The sequence below is a fragment of the Gymnoscopelus braueri genome (genome assembly GCF_963280865.1).
Source record: "Gymnoscopelus braueri genome assembly, chromosome: 13".
In the NCBI taxonomy this organism is placed as follows: domain Eukaryota; kingdom Metazoa; phylum Chordata; class Actinopteri; order Myctophiformes; family Myctophidae; genus Gymnoscopelus; species Gymnoscopelus braueri.
The window spans coordinates 39,298,060-39,318,483 of NC_137615.1; the positions used below are offsets into that span (position 1 = coordinate 39,298,060).

Genomic DNA, 20,424 nt, shown 5'->3' on the forward strand with positions numbered 1-20,424 from the left:
CTCAGAGGCAAATATTGTACTTTTACTCCACTGCAATTATTTGAAAACTTTAGTTACTTTTCAGATATAAATTATGATATTATGAAACATACATTAGCCACTTTAGCCCTATTTTATACCTAGGCTATTTGAAAATAGCAGATCTACAAGCTCACAACGCGTCGCATCGCGATGCGTTGTGAGCTTGTAGATCTGCTATTTTCAAACATTTTAGTACTTTTACTTTTGTTACTTTAAGTACATTTTGATGCCAATACTTTTGTACTTTTACTCAAGTACATTTTTAATTCTGGCCTTTTACTTGTAACGGAGTATTTCTATATTGCAGTATTGGTACTTTTACTTGAGTAAAGAATTTGAGTACTTTTTCCACCATTAACTATATTAATATTGGTGCAGACATCAGAAATGGCAAAAAGAAAGGTTGAATGGGCTGAACTTGAAACACACTATTAAACACATTCAAAGAGAGGATTTGAATAGCTACTTTTATTCTCAATTCTTATCTTTTGGCGCTGGTGATTTTCATTTGGCGCTGGCTAAAACCTCTTTGGAGGGCACCAAATATTCCTCTATGCAGGACAAATCCTGTTTATACATACTGCATAGAGAGTCATAATAGGCCCATTCGTTCATGCCGTTTACATCAAAAGCAACTCCTCTGCTATGGCCCTGCTTGACCTCCAACTGGCTCCTGCTCCTACAATATATTATAAATGTGCAATTAGTTTAGGTCTCATAATTGACTTTGATGGTTAAGAGGCTGTTATGTTTAGCTACGGTCTACTGCCGGGTCTCGCTCTATCTCTCTGATCAAAAGTTAATCTGTCTTTATCGTCCCCAGCCTCGTCACTGACCCATATCTAATTACATGCAATACATTCACAAGACGTGGGATAAATTCATTTTTGGGTGTTATTGTTCATTCTGGAAACATCTGATAAGCAGACCACTTTGCTTATTATTTTTGCTTTATCAAAGGGCAATTATATTTTGGATATTCGTGCCGTTGCCAAGTTGCTATCTCACCTTGGCACCCATCTCTGGTTGAGCGCAACCTTGCGGAGCTCTCTGCCAAGTAACTATTGTGAGATATGGTATGCGAGTGCTGTATCTGTTAGTGTATACGTCTGTGTGAGTGCATGTCCATATGTCCATCCAAGAATGTACCTCTGTGTGTGTGTGTGTGTGTGTGTGTGTGTGTGTGTGTGTGTGTGTGTGTGTGTGTGTGCTCGTGCGTGCGTGTGCGTGTGTGTGAGAGAGTGAGTAAATCACCTTTACAGTCAAAGCCAGATGATTACAGGTCCTTCCAACCAGACTCAATCTTTCTCTGTAGTACCCTAATACATTTCCTCCTCATTGTTTTCAGCATGACCACACTACAGTTACTGACTGAAACTCTGTCACATATTCTGAATGGATGCTACTGTATGTATATAAGGGAATGTACATTGCTAGGCACGACAGAATTGTTGACCTATTAGTTAAGGACATAAGTTCATATGTTTCATCATCTGCCATGTTCATGCGCAATAATGAAAATTATGCATTTTGAGATGTCACAGCTAATACACCAGATGTTGTTGTTGTTGATGAGGACAGTAGAGAAGTGACCATTTTGGAAGTGGCATGTACATTTGACCACAGCCTGGAAGAGGCATTCCTTACCAAGGTGCTTAAGTACCAAGTTCTACCAACGTCTTAAGGATGCTATTATACAGCGTGGTTACGAATGTAAACTGCTTGTGTTCATATTTGGAAGCCTCGGTAATGTCCTCAAATCAGTTGTGAGAGGCCTGCAGATTGCAGGAATGCCCAAGCCAAGAGCTAAGGCATTGGCAAAATTCTGTTCAGTGTCTGTGATAATTGGCAGTTGCCATATATGGAGGAGGCGATGCTTCCTGTACCCGTGATCTGTATCCTGAAACTCTTGTTGTTGAGTTTTACCAAGTTTGTGCATCTACTATTGTTTGTGTTCAAGAATTTCTTGTTGAAATGTGAACGCAAATAAAGATGTTATATGTGTGTGTGTGCGTGTGTGTGCGTGTGCGCGTGTGTGTGTGTCATACCTTGCGTACGTAGCTGACGGCATCCTCTTCGGTGTAGACCTCGGCACTGACGCCTCCTCTGCGACGGCGTGCCTTGACCACCGGGTTCGGCGGCGGGGGGGACACCTCGTCATCATGGGAGTCAGACTGGCTGTTGGACTTCTGGCGGGCCAGGATCTGCTTGCATTCTTCCTGTGAACGTAGAAGAGACGAGACACAGGGAGAGAGAGAGAGAGAGAGAGAGGTTTTTTTTTTTTTTCCTGAGTGAGTAAAAAGGAGGACCCTGAGAGAGGAAGAGAATACATGGGATTTTTTTGTGATAAAGAATCGTACTGTAGCTTCATGAGGGGAGAGAGAGGAGGGGCTCTTAATACCATAGAGTTAAAAATAATAGAGAGGGCACCCGAAATCTTCGGTGGGCGCGGCCTATTATGGGCCCAATTCGTCACAGATGTGACGCGTTTTGCGTCACAGAAGCGCGCAGCCCCGTGCGCAAGCAAGTGCGCACGCTCGTGAGTCGAGCCCATTGGTCGAAACCGCTTTCGCTCGTTCATGTTGAGGCCCCAGGCCTGCAGTACCATGAATGGCCAGCATGTCCATTTGGCTTCAATGAAACCACTGGGTTCTGGGGGCTTGGTTAATACAGATATAATGATGAGATAAGAACATCAAGAGTAAGGAAAAAACGCAATTGTTAGATTCTTGAGATCCACAAAGGAACGACGTGGCTCCGATGGGGGGATCTTGGACTTCATGTGGCCACCAGCCTGTGACATCAGTGATCTATGACGTATACGATACGATACGATAATACTTTATTGTCAGTTCACACTGAAATTTGTCTTGCGACCCAGCACATAAACACTACATACATTTGACATGACACAAAAAAAACAAAAACAAAAATACATACATAAGGACATATGAAGACAAGAGCAATGTCCACCACTCAGCCTACCCCTGGCCTAAAACTCCTGATTAAGCCTCAATGTCGACTGATGGACAAAGGACCTCTTCAGTTTGACCTTATTATATGTTGGAACACCGTATCTCCTTCCTGAAGGCAGCAACCTATATTCTCCATACAAAACATGGCTAGTGTTTGAAGTGATATTCCTTGCCAACCTTAGCATACTGTTATTATATGTAGATGTAAAGAGCCTCTGAAGTGGTTGTCCAACAATCTTAAGGCACGCTGGGTCACAGTGCAGCCGCTGAGCATTGCACCGGAAGCTCACCGGAGAGAATCTACAGTATGATGTATGACTTGACAAAGTTGCAGTCCGATCAGAGCCCTATTGACTTCCATCCTCCTATCCTCCTATCCTCCTATCCTCCTATAATCCTCCTATAATTCTAGTAACCTCTGAGACCAAACCTGTGAAGCCAAACCTGTGAAGCCAAACCTGTGAAGCCAAACCTGTGAAGCCAAACCTGTGAAGCCAAACCTCTGAGGCCAAACATTTTTCTGCCCGGTTCTCCTCAGTGCCTGGAGCTATTGATCTCAAATTGTGCACAGCCATTCACCATTACGATGCGCGTCAGACTGAGAAGCTCAGCTGTTTATTCGCATTTTTATGTCAAAGAATGTCGCCATGCTCGCATCTACAGCCCCACTGCTTTAACTGTTGAGCGAACACTCGCCTCCGCGGCCGTGTATGCGCGGACACGCACGTGCGCATGCACGTTCGGGAGGCACGTGTCAAAATGTACATTATTTGAGTTCGCGCGACGGCTACGTATGTGTGTTCGCGATGGGGGACAGCTCTGGCCGGGATGTACCATTGTGTGTGTGTCTGGCCGCATGAGAATGTACCGCCTGTGTGTGTGTGTGTGTGTGTGTGTGTGTGTGTGTGTGTGTGTGTGTGTGTGTGTGTGTGTGTGTGTGTGTGTGTGTGTGTGTGTGTGTGTGTGTGAGCGCTCGCAACGGGTCGCGCGCGTGTGTGTGTTGGATGTACCATTGTGTGTGTGTGTATGTGTATGTGTGTGTGTGTGTGTGTGTGTGTGTGTGTGTGTGTGTGTGTGTGTGTGTGTGTGTGTGTGTGTGTGTGTGTGTGTGTGTGTGTGTGTGTGTCTGTGTCTGGCCGCATGAGAATGTACCGCATGTGTGTGTGTGTGTGTGTGTGTGTGTGTGTGTGTGTGTGTGTGTGTGTGTGTGTGTGTGTGTGTGTGTGTGAGCGCTCGCAACGGGTCGCACGCGTGTGTGTGTTGAACGTGCTTCAGCCAAGTTACAATCTCAGCTGTTTATTCGCATTTTTATGTCAAAGACAGTCTCAATCAGACAATCTCGCCGTGCTTATGCTGGCTGGAGAGAGAGAGAGGGGGGAGAGAGGGGGGGAGAGAGGGAGGGGGGAGAGAGGGGGGGAGAGAGGGGGGAGGGAGGGGGAGAGAGAGAGAGAAAGAGAGGGGGAGGGGGAGGGAGAGAGGGGGAGAGAGAGAGCTGTGTGTGTGTGTGTGTGTGTGTGTGTGTGTGTGTGTGTGTGTGTGTGTGTGTGTGTGTGTGTGTGTGTGTGTGTGTGTGTGTGTGTGTGTGTGTGTGTGTGAGAGAGAGAGAGTGTGTGCATGAAATGCACTGCAATCCTTTCGTGCAAAGGTGGTAGCACGTCGCGTTTAAGTAAATCTCTCCACCAGAGACACAAAAGTTAATCTCATCTAGCCATTGCACCATGTCGAGTCTCCGAAAATCTGTACAAGCTAACGATGCGGCCGTTTCACAATCTCGCCCCTAAACAACACGGTCGCCCCGGCTCGCACCGAACGGTCTGGGGTGAGCAAAAGTGTGTGTGTGTGTGTGTGTGTGTGTGTATGTATGTATATATGTGTATATATATGTATGTATATATGTATATATGTATATATATATATATATATGTATGTATGTAGGACGTGCAATAACCCCACGTTTGCAACTACTTTTGCCTGCGCACTTCACCGGGTATGGTCTAGTTATATTAAGTTAAATAAGTTAAATATGACAAAAAGTATGAAACATATTTGGTGCTGATTGGTCCAGTGGCTTGCGAGATCAGCTCCAGAAAAACACACAAACCCTCTTATAGAGCCTCCCGCAGAGCCACGTCATAAAAACAATCTCCAAATAGCCACTTCTCCAAATTCCTCCCTCGGGGAGTCTTGGTACAAGATGCTTAAAGGCCCTTGCACACAGAGCCTGATGCAATGCTTCATTGGTCAATCAGGAATCAATACAAAAAAATGCCAACGTCCGACGGCAATTTCGGAGCAGGTGTGCCAAGAGGTAATCGAGAAGCGTGTGTTCGTTTTAAATGGTTGCTGTCCCTTTCTTTGCCATGTAAATAAAATGGACTGTGTGCAAGGGACTTAACCAGGTCAGAGAACATAGCTCAATGGATCCCCATAATAAATCAAACAAAATCAAATCTAGTAAAACCAATCCCAGAGAAAAAGCAGAGGTGGTGCAGAGAATGTTCAAAAGGATGCAGGACATGGTATCAAATATTCATCAGTGCAACGCTGGACAGGGAACAGGAGCCAAGAAGACCTCTCCTTCCTCTCAGAAGCTGAACAACAAGAAGATAAAGATATCGGCACCTGATTAAGGATGAATAATTTGCCACAAACTAGATTAAGGCGCTAGCATTACTGTGTTAAAGACCACAGCGGGATTACACATTTGCGGAAGCATTGGCAGGCTAACGGCCAGAGGGGGACATTAAAAGCGTGTTACTGCTGTGTGCTGGTGTGTTCGCTGCTGCTTTGTGTCTGTGGCAAAGACCTATCTATAGCCCCCACATGCTCTCTTTCTGTCTCTCCCTGCAGGTAAAAAATAAAGACGGACCCACGCATCACTACTGTGCATGTGTGTGTGTGAGAGAGAGAGGGGGGAAACATGTAACGTTTCAACGGTGGATTTCGTGCGAGCCACGTGATTGTGCGATCAGAAATATATTGGAGGAGAGATTGAAGAGAAGCAGGGGGCGGTTCAAGACAGATAGGTGCGCAGACTTTATACGCCACGCCCATGTCCTGTCCTGCCAGCACAGCTGGACGTCGATTCAAATCTGTCACTACCACCCCTCCGGCTTAACAACAATGGCTCCCCTATTCCGTGTCCGTACCATCTAAACAGAACAACAAGGCAGAATAATGGCGCAACATTACAATATTCATTGTGTGTGTGTGTGTGTGTGTGTGTGTGTGTGTGTGTGTGTGTGTGTGTGTGTGTGTGTGTGTGTGTGTGTGTGTGTGTGTGTGTGTGTGTGTGTGTGTGCGTGCGTGTGTGTTAGGGCATTCACGAATAGTGATTTTTAGCATTTGAATTATTCGACCTGTAAGTATTCGAATATTCGATTAATCGATTTGATAATAAAAAAATAAAAAAAATGGCATTGATGACTCGACTCAAGGAATGCGAGTTGACGTCACACCAGAGCTCAAAGCTGCGTGTCTGCTGTAGAAAAGCCACTAAAAAAATAAAAAAATAAAAATAAAACAGAATAATAGAATAATCGCCTTTGATGTACAGTGGTCGAATAGTGGTTTGATAGTCGAATATTCAAATATTCGATTATTCTGTTAATGCCCTAGTGTGTGTGTGTGTGTGTGTGTGTGTGTGTGTGTGTGTGTGTGTTCTCTTTCTGCTTATGAAAGGTTTACAATCAGAGTGTAATCACAGTATAAGCGATGCTATGTTCGCGCGGTGGCCATCCCCGGCGATGGCATTTCTCACTGAAGTGCAGCCGTGTGTATGTGTCACTCAAAATCTGCTCTCACTCCACTGACAAAACGTTTTGCCTCCCTGCCGTGCGGCCGGAAGCAAACAGAGGTGTTAGGCAGACAAGCCTGGGCTCTCTGACACAGCAGTGCGGAGAGGGTGCAGGAGGCATTGAGAGAGAGAGAGAGAGAAAGGGGGTTAACAATTGATGGTAAAGGTCCTTACACACCGGGGCGATTTTTTCGTGCGAATAATACGCTTTTTTTTAAAACCTTATAAAGTCAATGCAAGCGTACATGGCGCGAAAAAGCGGAAAAGCGAAGCGAAAAAGCGTCTTTTAATTATTCGGAACGAGTCCGAATTTTGCGTATATTCGCCACATTCGCCGGTGTGTAAGGACCTTAAGAGTCAATGCAATAAGGGCCGTAAGATGGATAATGGACGGATACATGAGGGAGGGACATATTCTCTGTATACAGAGAAGGTAACACAGAGGTGGGGGGAATAACAGAGAGTGAGAGGGGTGGGGGTGTAGATACAGGTGCATGGTAAATTCCTCAATGTGGGTCCACTCTGAGTTAAATTAACAATGAGGACTTTTACGGTGTAGAGGCTTTCAGGGGGGAAAAAAAAACCCAAAAAAACTGCAGAGCACTGTGAAGAAGCCGCCGAGCTACCGTGTTAGCTGACAACGAAGCAGGCTTCCTGCGGACGTAACCCCCTGTCATTCCAATGGCAGGTGACACTAATGCTACGATTTAGTGAATGCTAATGCTGTAAGCGTGGTATGCAATTCCCAACAATATGGCGGGAGCGCTTGTTTTGGTCCTGTGCTTTGTTTTCACAACAAATGCATGACTTTAAAAAAAACGGCTGATATTCGGGAACAAGTCAGGCACACGGACAGTGAGGCCTTGAGGCTTGCGAGTGTCTGCCACGAGCAGCCGACTGGCGTGCCAGCCGAGTTGGCAAGCTGCGCGCGGTGCACGTAATATTCGTAATAAGTTATGACGTGAACCACAACGAGCGTATCCTCCACATCCTGCCCCCTCCGCATGCCTCAGGGAATCACAGCAATTGGGGGGGGGTGGACATTTTCATTGGGAATAGCATACAATTACACGCATGTAATGCTACATAGCAATCAATAGAGTGGAGGGTGTTCTCCGACTGCTACAAGCTAGTGCTACAATGAAACGTTATTTTCACCAATCTGTATGGTAGAGAATGTTAATGCAATATAACTAGCAGATCTGCGGTGGTTAAAGGTGGTCTCCCTTCTATTCCATTGAGAAATGTAGACTAGGTAGGTCACCTACTGGTTGACAAAGTATTTGAAGCAGACGGTGCACTGGGTTGGACTCTAGATGCGTCACCGTCTTTCTTGTAGTTTGGACATCGTTGCAATTACCTCTCACCATCAGAAGAGGGAGACCATGGACATAAAGCTACAGATTGTAGCTTTAAGGTGGATTTATTCTCCATGCGATGCTTTTGTTGTTGTTTACACTCTCTGGCTGTTTGTTCTTTGCACCTTCCCAGCATTTTCTCATACACTCTCTCTCTGTCTCTGTCTCTCTCTCTCTCTGTCTCTGTCTCTCTCTCTCTCTGTGTCTGTCTCTCTTGCGTGACTGTGAGGTAAATGTGATGCTCAGAGATGCTTGCCTCACTGCTTTATACTGTTTCAATATGCTGATTACACACACACATATACCCTCCGAGGTCACACACGCGCACGCGCACACGCACACACACACACACACACGCACACACACACACACACACAACAGTCACAAAACACACACGATTCTTGCTTACGCAGAGTCACTCCCTGAGGGAACAGAGCCAGCAGGGAGAGGAGAGAGCGAGGGATAGAAAATATATCATCAGCACACACACACACACACTCACACACACATACACACGTGCACACACACATACACACACACACACACTCGCACACACAAACACACACACACATGCACACATTGCAGAGGGAGCTAAGAGTTCACATATTGTTCATTCCAGCTTAATCTCTCTAATAGAAGGTAACAAGGGAGCGTCCTCTAAAGAAAGGCTGCATGCAGAGACAAAACATCCACACTGGCTCAGCAGCAGCAGCAGTTCTCCCCACACACACACAACCATAACATAACGGCCAAACACTGGCTCCAATCACAGCCACGTCAATCCATTTCAGTCCGGAGCACATAGCCTATGGTCACTCGTCCCTCCAAAACACACACACACACACACACACACACACACACAGTAGTAGCAGGTGCTGTCGGCTCCACACAACACCTCTTTGTGTTTAGCCGACGATCGTCGCCACTTACTGCTGACTCGGACAAGCGGCGCGGCGGCCGACGGAGCTACAGCTACAGGAGGCTAGCCAAGCGGCGGGCTACGTTGGCGAGCGGCGGTATTTACCATGGCATGGAGCGGCCCAGGAGGCCAGACCTGCTGGGAGTCCCTCAGTGTGTCGGAGGAAGAGGAGGAGGCCCCGGGCATCGGCCCCCCCTGGGATGAAGCGCTCACGACACGTGTGCGTGTGTTGTTTGTGTATGTGTGTGTGTGTGTGCGTGTGTAAGAGTGCGTGTGGGGGGAATCAGCAGCGGCAGACCCCCGTCTTACGCACACCTGGCACATGCATCGTACAGCAGCAGCCTCTCTACATGCCGGCGTGGTGTGTGTGTGTGTGTGTGTGTGTGTGTGTGTGTGTGTGTGTGTGTGTGTGTGTGTGTGTGTGTGTGAGTGGAGACCAAGAGTCCAACGGTGAGCGAGTGAGTATGTGTTTGTGTGTCAGAGAGAGAGAGTGACCGTATGTCCGCAATCCCCACGAAACAACAGCAGCAGAAGGGAGATTATCGATGCAAACACTGATCCTGGTAAAGTGTTCCTTTCCCCATCGCTCCTGCAGCACTCTGTCTCTCCTCTCCTCCCCTCTCCTGCTTGCGTACACTCACACTCTTGTCTCTCCTCTCCTCCCCTATCCTCCGCCTGCTTGCGTACACACACACGCACTCACAGCGCCAGGCGGAGCGATGGCAATGTGCGAGCCCCCCCAATTCTGTACCGTCGCCATGACAACGAGCTCCATGAGCATCCCGTCTGATCGGGGAGTCAAAGCAGGAAGCGACACCAAGTGCTCACAAACAAACAAACACACTCACACACACACACACACACACACACACATTTTCTCTCTCTGCTTTGCTAGCTACCTCACTCTCTCTTCTGCTGTCAGTCAGAGACACACACACACACAGATGCAGTTCACTGTGAGGAGAACATTATGTAATTCATCTTAACACTGGCTTCTGCATGCGTGCGTGTATGCGTGCATGGGTGTGCGATGTGTGCGCGTGCGTGCGTGCGTGGCCGCGTCACCATCGGCCCATACGCGGTCTCTCTGTGTGGCGGCCACCGGGGGTCTGGAGGACCGCGCGCTGACACGCGCCGCTCTCCTCGTCCTCTGAGGTCACAGGGTCGGTGCTGAAGCGCCGCCATTGTTTCTCTCCAGTCCGTCGTCTTCGGCAGTGTTCTATCGTGACATGTCCTCACATCTGGCATAATGACCCCACACTGGTGGCGCTGATGCCACCGCGCGTCACGGGGAGAGCTGGGTGGGGGCTTATGGTGTTTAAGACACAGAGGGGTCCTCTGTGAGGCGAGCTGACAGAACATCTGCTACATGTCTCTGCCAGCAGAAGAGGATGCATGTGTTGAAGGAGGCTGGAGCTTTGCTTTGAAGGACTGAAGACACGGCGAGCCACAGTGGCTCTCTCTCTCTCTCTCTCTCTCTCTGAGTGTCTCTACTTCCCTCCCCTCCCTCCCCCTCTGCCTGCGTCATTATCATCGGCTGGCTGCCAGAGAGAAAGAGAGGTGACAGGACAGGAGGGGGAGAGAGAGAGAGAGAGAGAGAGAGACAGAGAGAGAGAGAGAGAGAGAGAGAGAGAGACAGAGAGAGAGAGAGAGGAGGCTGAAGTGCATGGACACTTTGCATTGCAAGGTGCAAAAACATCCCGTGTTCATGTCCATTATTGAAGGAGATGGTGTCAGAAAAACACAGGCCAGAATGAACACACGCGCGCACACACACACACCCACACGCATATTGTATACTTGTGAGGACATCAACATTTTAGCGCACCAATTTTATGAACGCCATTTTTACAATTCTTTTGTCCACTTGAGTTATTCTGAACTAAATAAAATAGATGATCTACAAGCGCTTAATGCATCGCGCTGTGACGCATTGTGAGCTTGTGGATCAGCTATTTCCGGCACGCGACAGTGGACAGGCAATAACTCTAACACTAAACATAACCTCTAAATTCCTAATCCTAACCGAATTGCTCTCGTGAGGACCAGGACAATTGTCCTCAAAATGTCTATTGCTCAATTCTACTGTGGGGACATTTGACTCATACACACACACAAGCATAGAAATACACGCATGCATGCGCACGCACGCGCGCACACACACACACACGCACACACACACACGCACACGCACACGCCTCATCTAAATTCATGGTTTTCACATCGCAGTAGATTTCAACTGCGACTGCTCCACTTACAGGTGATGAATCACTAAAAGATGGCCATTGGTCTATTTCGTTCTTTCCTCTAATTGAGTTTGCACAAAGACCATATTGACACCGGGTTATGACTGACTCACGCCCCGACACCACAGCTGTGACTAATCGCCATCTGCCACCGCCAGCATCTCTGGCCCACCTATCAGTGTTGCCAGAGTCTGTGAGAGAAACAAGCAACCAGGTCTAGGAAAACCAGCCCAAAAGAAGCGACTATGGGCCACATGAGCACTTTAAACCTATACATCAGCTATTTGAAAATAGCAGATCTACAAGCACTTGTAGCTTGTAGATCGGCTAGCTTCAAATAAAATCTTGCGGGGAAATTATAATAAGCAGACCTGGCAACACTGCCACCAATCTGATCGCTCGCCTCCAAAGTGCCCGAGTGACGTGAAAAGAAAAACTCCTGTTCTTTGCTGAGTTTACTTTCATCTGGGCTCACTGCGTACAACAGCTTTCACCTCTCACACACACAGGCCCAGCGGAGCATGGAGAGCGAGAGAGTGAAAGAGAGAGAGAGAGAGCAGACCCACCGGCTAAGCCATCAGTCCAACTCATCACTCTATTCCACACCATTACAGCGCCACAATGGAGCAGGCCGCACTGTTGTATTAGGACTGTGTGTGTGTGTGTGTGTGTGTGTGTGTGTGTGTGTGTGTGTGTGTGCATATAGCGCTGACAGAGCCTGTCACTGAAGTGATGTGCACTCAATTCACGGGGGCTCCACCTCGTCCACTCCCTGAAATCACTGGCACGACAAAAAAACACCCAACACACGCGAGCGATCTGTCACGAGCCGACACCCCATTCTCCCATTCATTGTCCTGAAAAGGGGGGTGATGGGTAGGGGGGTAGGGTGGGTGTGGTCCATCGTCCGTCTCTTCCTGAAGTAAACACGGCCACTAAATCATACTTCTTGTTGCCGTCGCAATTAGCCACCCACGGAGAACTCCCACCAACGACGAGGCGGCTGCAAACCCCTCCCTCTTTATCAACGTCGTCCTGTCACGAAATAGCTTCACACCCTCCCTGCCTCTTACATGACAAATATGACATTCTCACGCTTGCTGCTGCATGGGAGTTCTTCATTATTGTTATTAATCCCCATCCCCACTTCACAACACACACACACACACACACACACACACACACACACACACACACACACACACAATTGAGTGCATGCTGCTTCTGTGACAGACTCTGTTAGCATTACACACACTCAAATGATCCATCTCTACAGATTGGAAACTGGCCTTCCTGTCTGTCCACAAGGACAATATGTGGCACGTCTATGATGCACTTAACCACTTCAGGCCTATATACTTTGTTGTGTGATGAATAGTGAAAATAGTCAATGTACAAGCCCGGGTTGGGCTCATTTTGGTTTTTTTTTAAAACTATCGATCCAGACTATGGACCCAGGAGCGGGACGACAATAAATGTAAATTTCTGAAAAGTGAAAAAAAATGACTTCCTCACTCCCTGCATATGCTAATTGTCAATGCCCAAGTGCAGGATACAGATTCAGATCGATTGGTCAACCCACTGAGGAGGAAAGTGGATAGCTAACTGACTGACAGTTATTTTCATTTAAAGTGTCAGCACCATAAAATTAACTTGAAAAAGTGATGACATAGATCTCTCAAACTACCCCTACATAATATATCAATATACATGTTCGATCATAATTGTATGAACAGACATAGGCACATTTGATGTTTATAAATCAAATTGGATGCTAACTGCACCAGAACAGCAAAGAGTGGACACGGCCGTACAGCGGGGGGGGGACACTACTGTGCACACACACACTAACTGACTGCAATCAGATGTCATGGTGTGTTACTGAATACAGTTGATTAATGTTTTAAATCCATATGGGATGGGATGTTATAATTGTGTAAAACTGTGTAGTGTAACATATTAGGCTAGTTGTAGGCTATCTGGCAAAGCCAGATACTGTACATCTAATGCGTCCATTATAAAAGACCATAATCCATAATCGGTGACAACAAGAACAACACGATTTCATATTTCATATGATTTTAAATATATTAACTCATTCACTGCCACAATTATTGCTGGCCGCGTTTGCCCACTGCCAGAGATTTTTCATTTAAAAAAAAAAGTACTCAGGAGCCGAGATACAGAATTTTTAAGTTTTAAGTTAACAAGGAAGTGGATGGGAGTGTAGATCTTTAAACAATCATATCTCCTTGGTCTTTGGGTCAAATTTGAAAAAAAACTAAAAAAAAAAAAAAAATTAATTTTTTTGAAAAAAAAAAAATTACGTTTTTTACGTCAGTGGCAGGATTGGTAAACGGGACAAATTACGTTTTTTACGTCAGTGGCAGTGAATGAGTTAAGCATAGTTGTCTCCGCCAGGCCGAAAGGTATGTTTTGCACCCTGTCCGTCCGTCCGTCTGTGAGCAGTTTATCTACGGCCCCGTTAAGTTGACCCAGTGAAACTGTGCCCACACACTACCTGGATGCCAGAGCAGAACCTCTGGCCCAAATCTTTCACATGGGCCTGTCATAGCGCCACCAGGAGGCCAATTTGTGCAAAAAGAAAATTTTGACAGTACTCCTACAGATTTTGTCCAAACATCACGCAAATCGGTACACAGTATCTCTATAGTAATTAACCTAAACAAGTCTTTCAGATTTGTCATATTCCATCCTGATTGGCTAAGATTGGCTTCCAAACAAAATGCTCAGGTCATGAACACAGCGTGCAATTTCCGTGAAATTTTGCACGCATATTCCCACTACGTTGAGGCACAAATGCCACCCTTTTAATATTGTCCTATTATAGCGGCACCGTTTTTTTGTGGAAAAAAACAAACACATTTTCTATATATATGAAGTGATTGCTTCATACATACAAGAATTTGCATTCAAATACTCATCCATAAACATATATTTTCACATGTATATGCACATATGTACGTATGCACACACATATATAGATACACGCATTCATTATATTACTTATTCATTATATTGATGCAATATATTTATCAATTACCTTTGCTTTATATATTTTCTTGTTTTTGTTGAGTTGAACGTTTTAAGTTTGTTCCACAGAATTACCCCTATAACAGATATACATCTCCTTGACTTTTGTAAGATGTTTATTTTTTTATTAGTAATTTTTGTGTGATACACTGTGATTGTAATATCTTTCTATTGTTGTAATATATTGTATATTAACACATTCACTGCCAGGGGTTTTCTAAAACAGGCTGCAGCCTCTGCCAGCATTTTTAACGATTTTTTACCTTTTCAAGTAGTCACAGAATATTATCACAGAATTATCTCCAGTATGACTGATCCCTTGATGGTTGCTAATCAGGGGGGTCTCAATGTGGGTTTCACAAATGTCAACGAGGTCATCGCGACCTCGTTGACATTTGTTGTTTGAAAATAGCATGTTTCACTCAAGAATACATAGTAAAACACAGGAAAATTTTGATTTTTTTTTCCCAGTTTCTTTTTTAACATTGAAGTAAATGGAGCAGCAAATCTTTGGATCGCGTTATCTCCTGGTTCTTTGTGAAAAACGGGAAAAAAATAAAACCTAAAAATATAACTTTTTTAAAATTTTATTTTTACATTTTAAAACGTTTGTGACAGGCAAGTGGTGTATTTCCAAAAACGCTTTTTGGTAGGCAATGTGTTAATGTCTTGGACCCCAGCAATACTAGCGGACGTTAATGCATCAGCTAATGGGGATCCGTATAAATAAACAAAAAAAGCAGAGAGACAGAGAGAGATAAAGCTAAAATGTGTGGTTGGGTTGTCCATTAGAGCACATGGTCCTCTGGATGCTCCCTGCAGAAGGAGCAAAACAACATGGAGTCCCCCTGACAAACGTGTCAATCAGAGGCCTTTGAAGGGTCTCTGTGGGTTTGTTATGATAGGACCTGGTGACAAGTGAATAGCTAGGAGAGGAGAAAGCCTTCTAATGTTTCACAGGTCTCTCTGTGTGTGTGTGTGTGTGTGTGTGTGTATGTGTGTGTGTGGGGGGGAGGTAGAGATTGACTGACTGACAGACAGACAGTTTGAGACTGGAATAATAAAGTCTGATGAGACTCGCGCGCACGCACGCACGCACGCACGCACGCACGCACGCACGCACGCACGCACATAAGAGAGTGGCGTTTTATTTTTGCTGTAGTATCTTAGGCCAGACAACTCTTCCACTATCTTTGAATGCTACAGACTCGTACAGAGTCTGTAATTCCACCTCACAAAAGTTCAACACAGGAAGCTGTCATTTATTTGTCATTTCCGCTGATGAAAATATCTTTAAAATATATGTTTTTTTACTTTCCATTTCTGCTAAGCAGATAGGTTTCGATTCATTTCAACTGCCAACTGTCATATAACTTGGAATTAGAGATGTACCTCTAATTTCCCTTTCCCCCTCGCGCCCCCCCCCCCCTTCTTCTTCTTCCCTTTCTTTTTTTCTATGGAAATAACGATACTATGCACAAAAACGAATTTCACCCACTGTTTTACTTCTGTCAACCTGTGATGTGACAATAAAGCTGATTCAGATTCTGACTTTAGGGTATGGTTATTGTACTGATTGCACTGTTGACACGGTCACTTTTCTTTGCATTGTCACTTTTCTTTGCATTGTACTGATTGTAACACTTTTTTGTTTTGGGCAGGATACTGTGTGAGGACACTGTAACCTGGTGTTGTTGTTTTTCTGCATAGTGCAGGACAGTTGTATAGGTGTATGTTGTTCATCATTGGTGGTGCTTCTTATTGTTATTTCTTACCTTTGTATTGCTGTATCCGACAGCACTTTCCTTACTCTGTATTTGTAACTCTAACCACTGTGCTGACTCTGGGCGATTGATATTCCACCGCTATACTGTAGGTAGGTATCTATCTATCTAATTTGGTTTAGGAGTTATTTACGCGACTGCAAAGGCAGAATGGAAGAGGGGGGAGACATGACACCCGCTTTATTACTAATTTTCAGAGCTTCAGAAGAACAGACTATTAGACGGAAGACTTTGTGCGAGGCAACAAGTCTGCAGAGAGAGACTACATCTGCTCTGACAATACTGTGCTGAGAATGACGCAGGGCGACCTAGACCTACAGTCACACTAATGAATAATCAATGCACCGCTGGCCTACATAGAGGCATGTCTGACGCCAATATTCAGCCATTGTTTACTCAAAGTTTCTCTAAATAAAAAAGGGTGTGTGTTGTTTTTTTATCGAGATCTGGAACATTCAGACCTTAGTAATGATGAGGTAAAAGGCGCAGACTTTCCACTCTATCTATACACAGAAAGGTCTTCCAAACTCTATTTAGTCTGCTACTTAGTCTTAGAGAAAAAACAAACACTATTTACCTTACCTACTGAAGTTTATTTTACCTTCTTCGTGTTTGGACGCACGCGCGCGCACGCACGCACGCACGCACGCACGCACGCACGCACGCACGCACGCACGCACACACACACACACACACACACACACACACACACACACACACACACACACACACACACACACACACACACACACACACACACACACACACACACACACACACACACACACACACACACACACACACACACACACACACACACACACACACACACACACACACACACACACACACAAGCATGGGAGTATAAATGAGACATAACCGTCTGGGGAAAAATTATACACAAGTAATGGACCCTTGCAGTTGGGTGATATGTGTGGATGTGCTTTGTAGACGAAGGGTAGTTTGGAGGAAAAGAAATACAGAGAGAGGAAAAAGAGACTTCTAAGCGGTGAAGGAGAGGTCGGGGCAGGGGGGGGTGTAGAAGGAACGAGGGTCGGGAATGGAAAAGACAGAGACAGAGAGATCACAGAGAGAGAGAGAGAGAGAGAGAGATGAAACATGTGAAAGAAGGAAGTGGAGGGGGCAGAGAGGAAGGGTAGATGGAGATGGATGGAGGGAGAGCAAGAGAAAGGGCAGTATGAAAGAGTGGAGGAAACGGGGGAGTGCAGAGGTGAGGCGAGGACAGCGAAGAGAGAGACTGATAGAGGTGAAATGGGAAGAGTGTGGGAGGAGAGGAGAGGAGAGGAGAGGAGAGGAGAGGAGAGGAGGGTTGGGCAGTAATACTGTATCCCAGGGTATTTGAAAATAGCAACGGTGTTCGGTTCATTTTACCCTCATAAAATATCATCACGTCATACAATGCAATCAGAGACACAGTGGACCGACATTGTCCTCCGTTGAAGCTACAGTACAGTTCCCAGACTCTGCCATCTCAACGTTGTTATGTTTCCGACTTATTATGTCTATGCAGTGGGGTGCATACTGTGTAGTGTAGTGTAGTGGGGTACATACAGTACTGCAGTTTTAACGTGAATTAGGTCCTGTATAAGTTGGGTAAAGTACTTATGTTGTTTGTTATAATGTTCAGCAATTTAGCGCTACAGCCTACATTTTGGCGCAACAAAATACGGCTCAAGACGCATGGAATACATTCTAAATAAAGTGAATTTCCGTCAGTAGAGGATATCCGGCCTGTGACATCTGCATTGCGGCTCCTTCCAGCCCCCCTGCAATGTTTTTAACTTTAACTTTTTGGGGCTGTTTAGTGGCATGAAAAAATTAATACGGCCACCCCTAGAGAGGAGAGGACAGCCTGATTTAACCCATTTAGACCGGGAACACATCTGTGTCATTTTAGATTTTGGCTATAACCATTATTTTTATACTTTGGCTATTGAAAAATAGCAGATTTACAAGCTCGAGCTTGCAGATCTGCTATTTTTGAAAAAAAAAAGTGTAAATCTTTGAATACATATTTTTTGCTTCTAGGGGGTCCCTGGAACAACATATTTTGATGGGGATCGGCGGCCAAAAACATATCATTTTGGGGATCCTTGACGAGAAGAGTTTGAGCACCACTGATATAGCAACAATAGTTTTTCAGAGAAATGAAGACATTTGTTGAGACATCTGACAGTTACAAATGTTCGCTTTAAAAAAAGATTCAAAGATTTGCACAAATGTTCAAGATTTTTTTTTATTATCTACAAGCTCATAGCGCAGTGCCCCGCTATGAGCTTGTAGATCTGCTATTTTTGAAAAGCCAAATAAATCTAAAATGACAGAGATGTGTTCCCGGATTGAATGGGTTAAGTACCAGAGAACATCCAGGAGGGCAGGATGACACCCAGACTCATGACCCCCCCCCCCCCCTCCAAACACAAAAACACTCAACAACTAATTCTGGGAAATTACAAAGTGTGGTTGCGCCGACGCCGGTCGCGGCCGCCGGGACGCGAGGGATACGCCGGGAGGAATACCGTCCTATCTTATAATATAATACTTTAATACTTAAAGTACCAGAATTAAAACTACTCATCATGCCGAATGTCCCATTTCACAAGTTTTCACATGCATACCAATCATTTGAAAAAAAAAAAAAAAAATCTACAAGCTCACAACGCATCGGTCACTAGGTAACTGGGCACCAAAACCATCTGGGTACTGGGGACATGTGAACACTAGGGATACGTTGGCACTAGGGACATGTGGGCACGTGGTCAACTGGGCACAAGGGACATGTGGGCACCTGGTCAACTGGGCACTAGGGACAACTGGCCACCAAAGCCATCTGGCCACTAGGGACATCATGTTTTTGCATCACACAGTTACATTTTGCGCATTTGTGGCGCAACCTATGGATCAAAGTGGAAATGCTTATGGGGATTCCTTGAGTGAACCACCATTGACATGTGATTCAAATTTGGGATGGACCGGACGTTCTGTTCGTGATTTTTGGCGTTTTTTGTAAAACAGGCCCCTCCCACTAAATTTGGAAGCCAATTACGGACGAACGGTATGGACTATCAAAATTCCGGTGTTCATCGCATGGGTCCAGAGATCATGTGTACCGATTTTTGTGAGATTTGGACAAAATATGTGGGAAAAGGAGCTAAAAGTGTGTTTTGAAGAAAATTCAAAATGGCGGAAGATCTATCCAGACGCAAATGGGCGTGGCCTATATAGGGAGTTCCGTCATGACCCAAGGAATCTAGGGGGGAAATTTCTATTCTACGACCTTTGGTTCAAGAGTTATAGGCCAAAACGTAAAGTGGGCTTTTATAGCGCCACCGTGTGGCCGAATTATATAATTATTTTTGTAATAATTTCGCACTAAATTATGAACCTCCCCTCCAAGTCTTGTAACTCTAGCCCTTACGGTTTCTGAGAAAAAAATACATGAATTTGAGTTTTTTCATTTTCCCATTAAAGTGGATGGGGAAATGTAATGCACTAATAAATCAATATCAATTAAACTGTACAACGTATCTCTTAGCAAAGTACACGCCTGAGATTCCCGATGAAGCCGGTCAATTTGACATATGGCACGAAATTGGGAAAAAGAAACTGTGGGAGGAGTAGCACGGCAAAATAAAGTTTATCTAGGATAAAGTCGGTAGAGTACTATAGTCTGGTTGCCCATTCGGGCAACCACACTAATTAAACACTGATTGCCGACACAACACTCCACAACACACGCACGTAGAGAGAGAAATAGTACTTGGAATAACACACACCCAAGAGAAGGAGAGAGAAACAGAGACAGACATTCAGAGGCAGAGAAAGGTTATTCGGGGGCTCTTATATAAGGGCTGAGGCACACCTGCAGAGTCAGAGGTCCACGCGCGCACGCACGCACGCACGCACGCACGCACGCACGCACGCACGCACGCACGCACGCACAGGGATGGAGGGACTTGGCTTGTGTCTAATCATGCCATGGCTGGTTGTTACTTACCCAACTCCAGAGAAAAAGTATGACTGATCAGTGTGTGTGTGTGTGTGTGTGTGTGTGTGTGTGTGTGTGTGTGTGTGTGTGTGTGTGTGTGTGTGTGTGTGTGTGTGTGTGTGTGTGTGTGTGTGTGTGTGTGTGTGTGTGCGTGCGCGTGTGTGTGTCACAGGTGACAGTGTTTATCAAAGTGTTCTCTGCATAGGTATCATTAGAATTATATACATTATAAATGATATTTTATCAATTATAGAGGGGTAGA

At 45.3% G+C, this 20,424-nt stretch overlaps 1 protein-coding gene across 1 annotated transcript in view; it reads right to left on the reverse strand.

The window, feature by feature from the left end:
• LOC308098459 (cAMP-dependent protein kinase type I-beta regulatory subunit-like) overlaps nucleotides 1-20,424 on the reverse strand; it is a 131,955-nt gene that overhangs the window by 99,391 nt on the left and 12,140 nt on the right. The window contains 1 exon segment of the mRNA XM_080446817.1: nucleotides 2,070-2,240. Within this exon segment, the coding sequence (XP_080302943.1) occupies nucleotides 2,070-2,240 (171 nt within the window).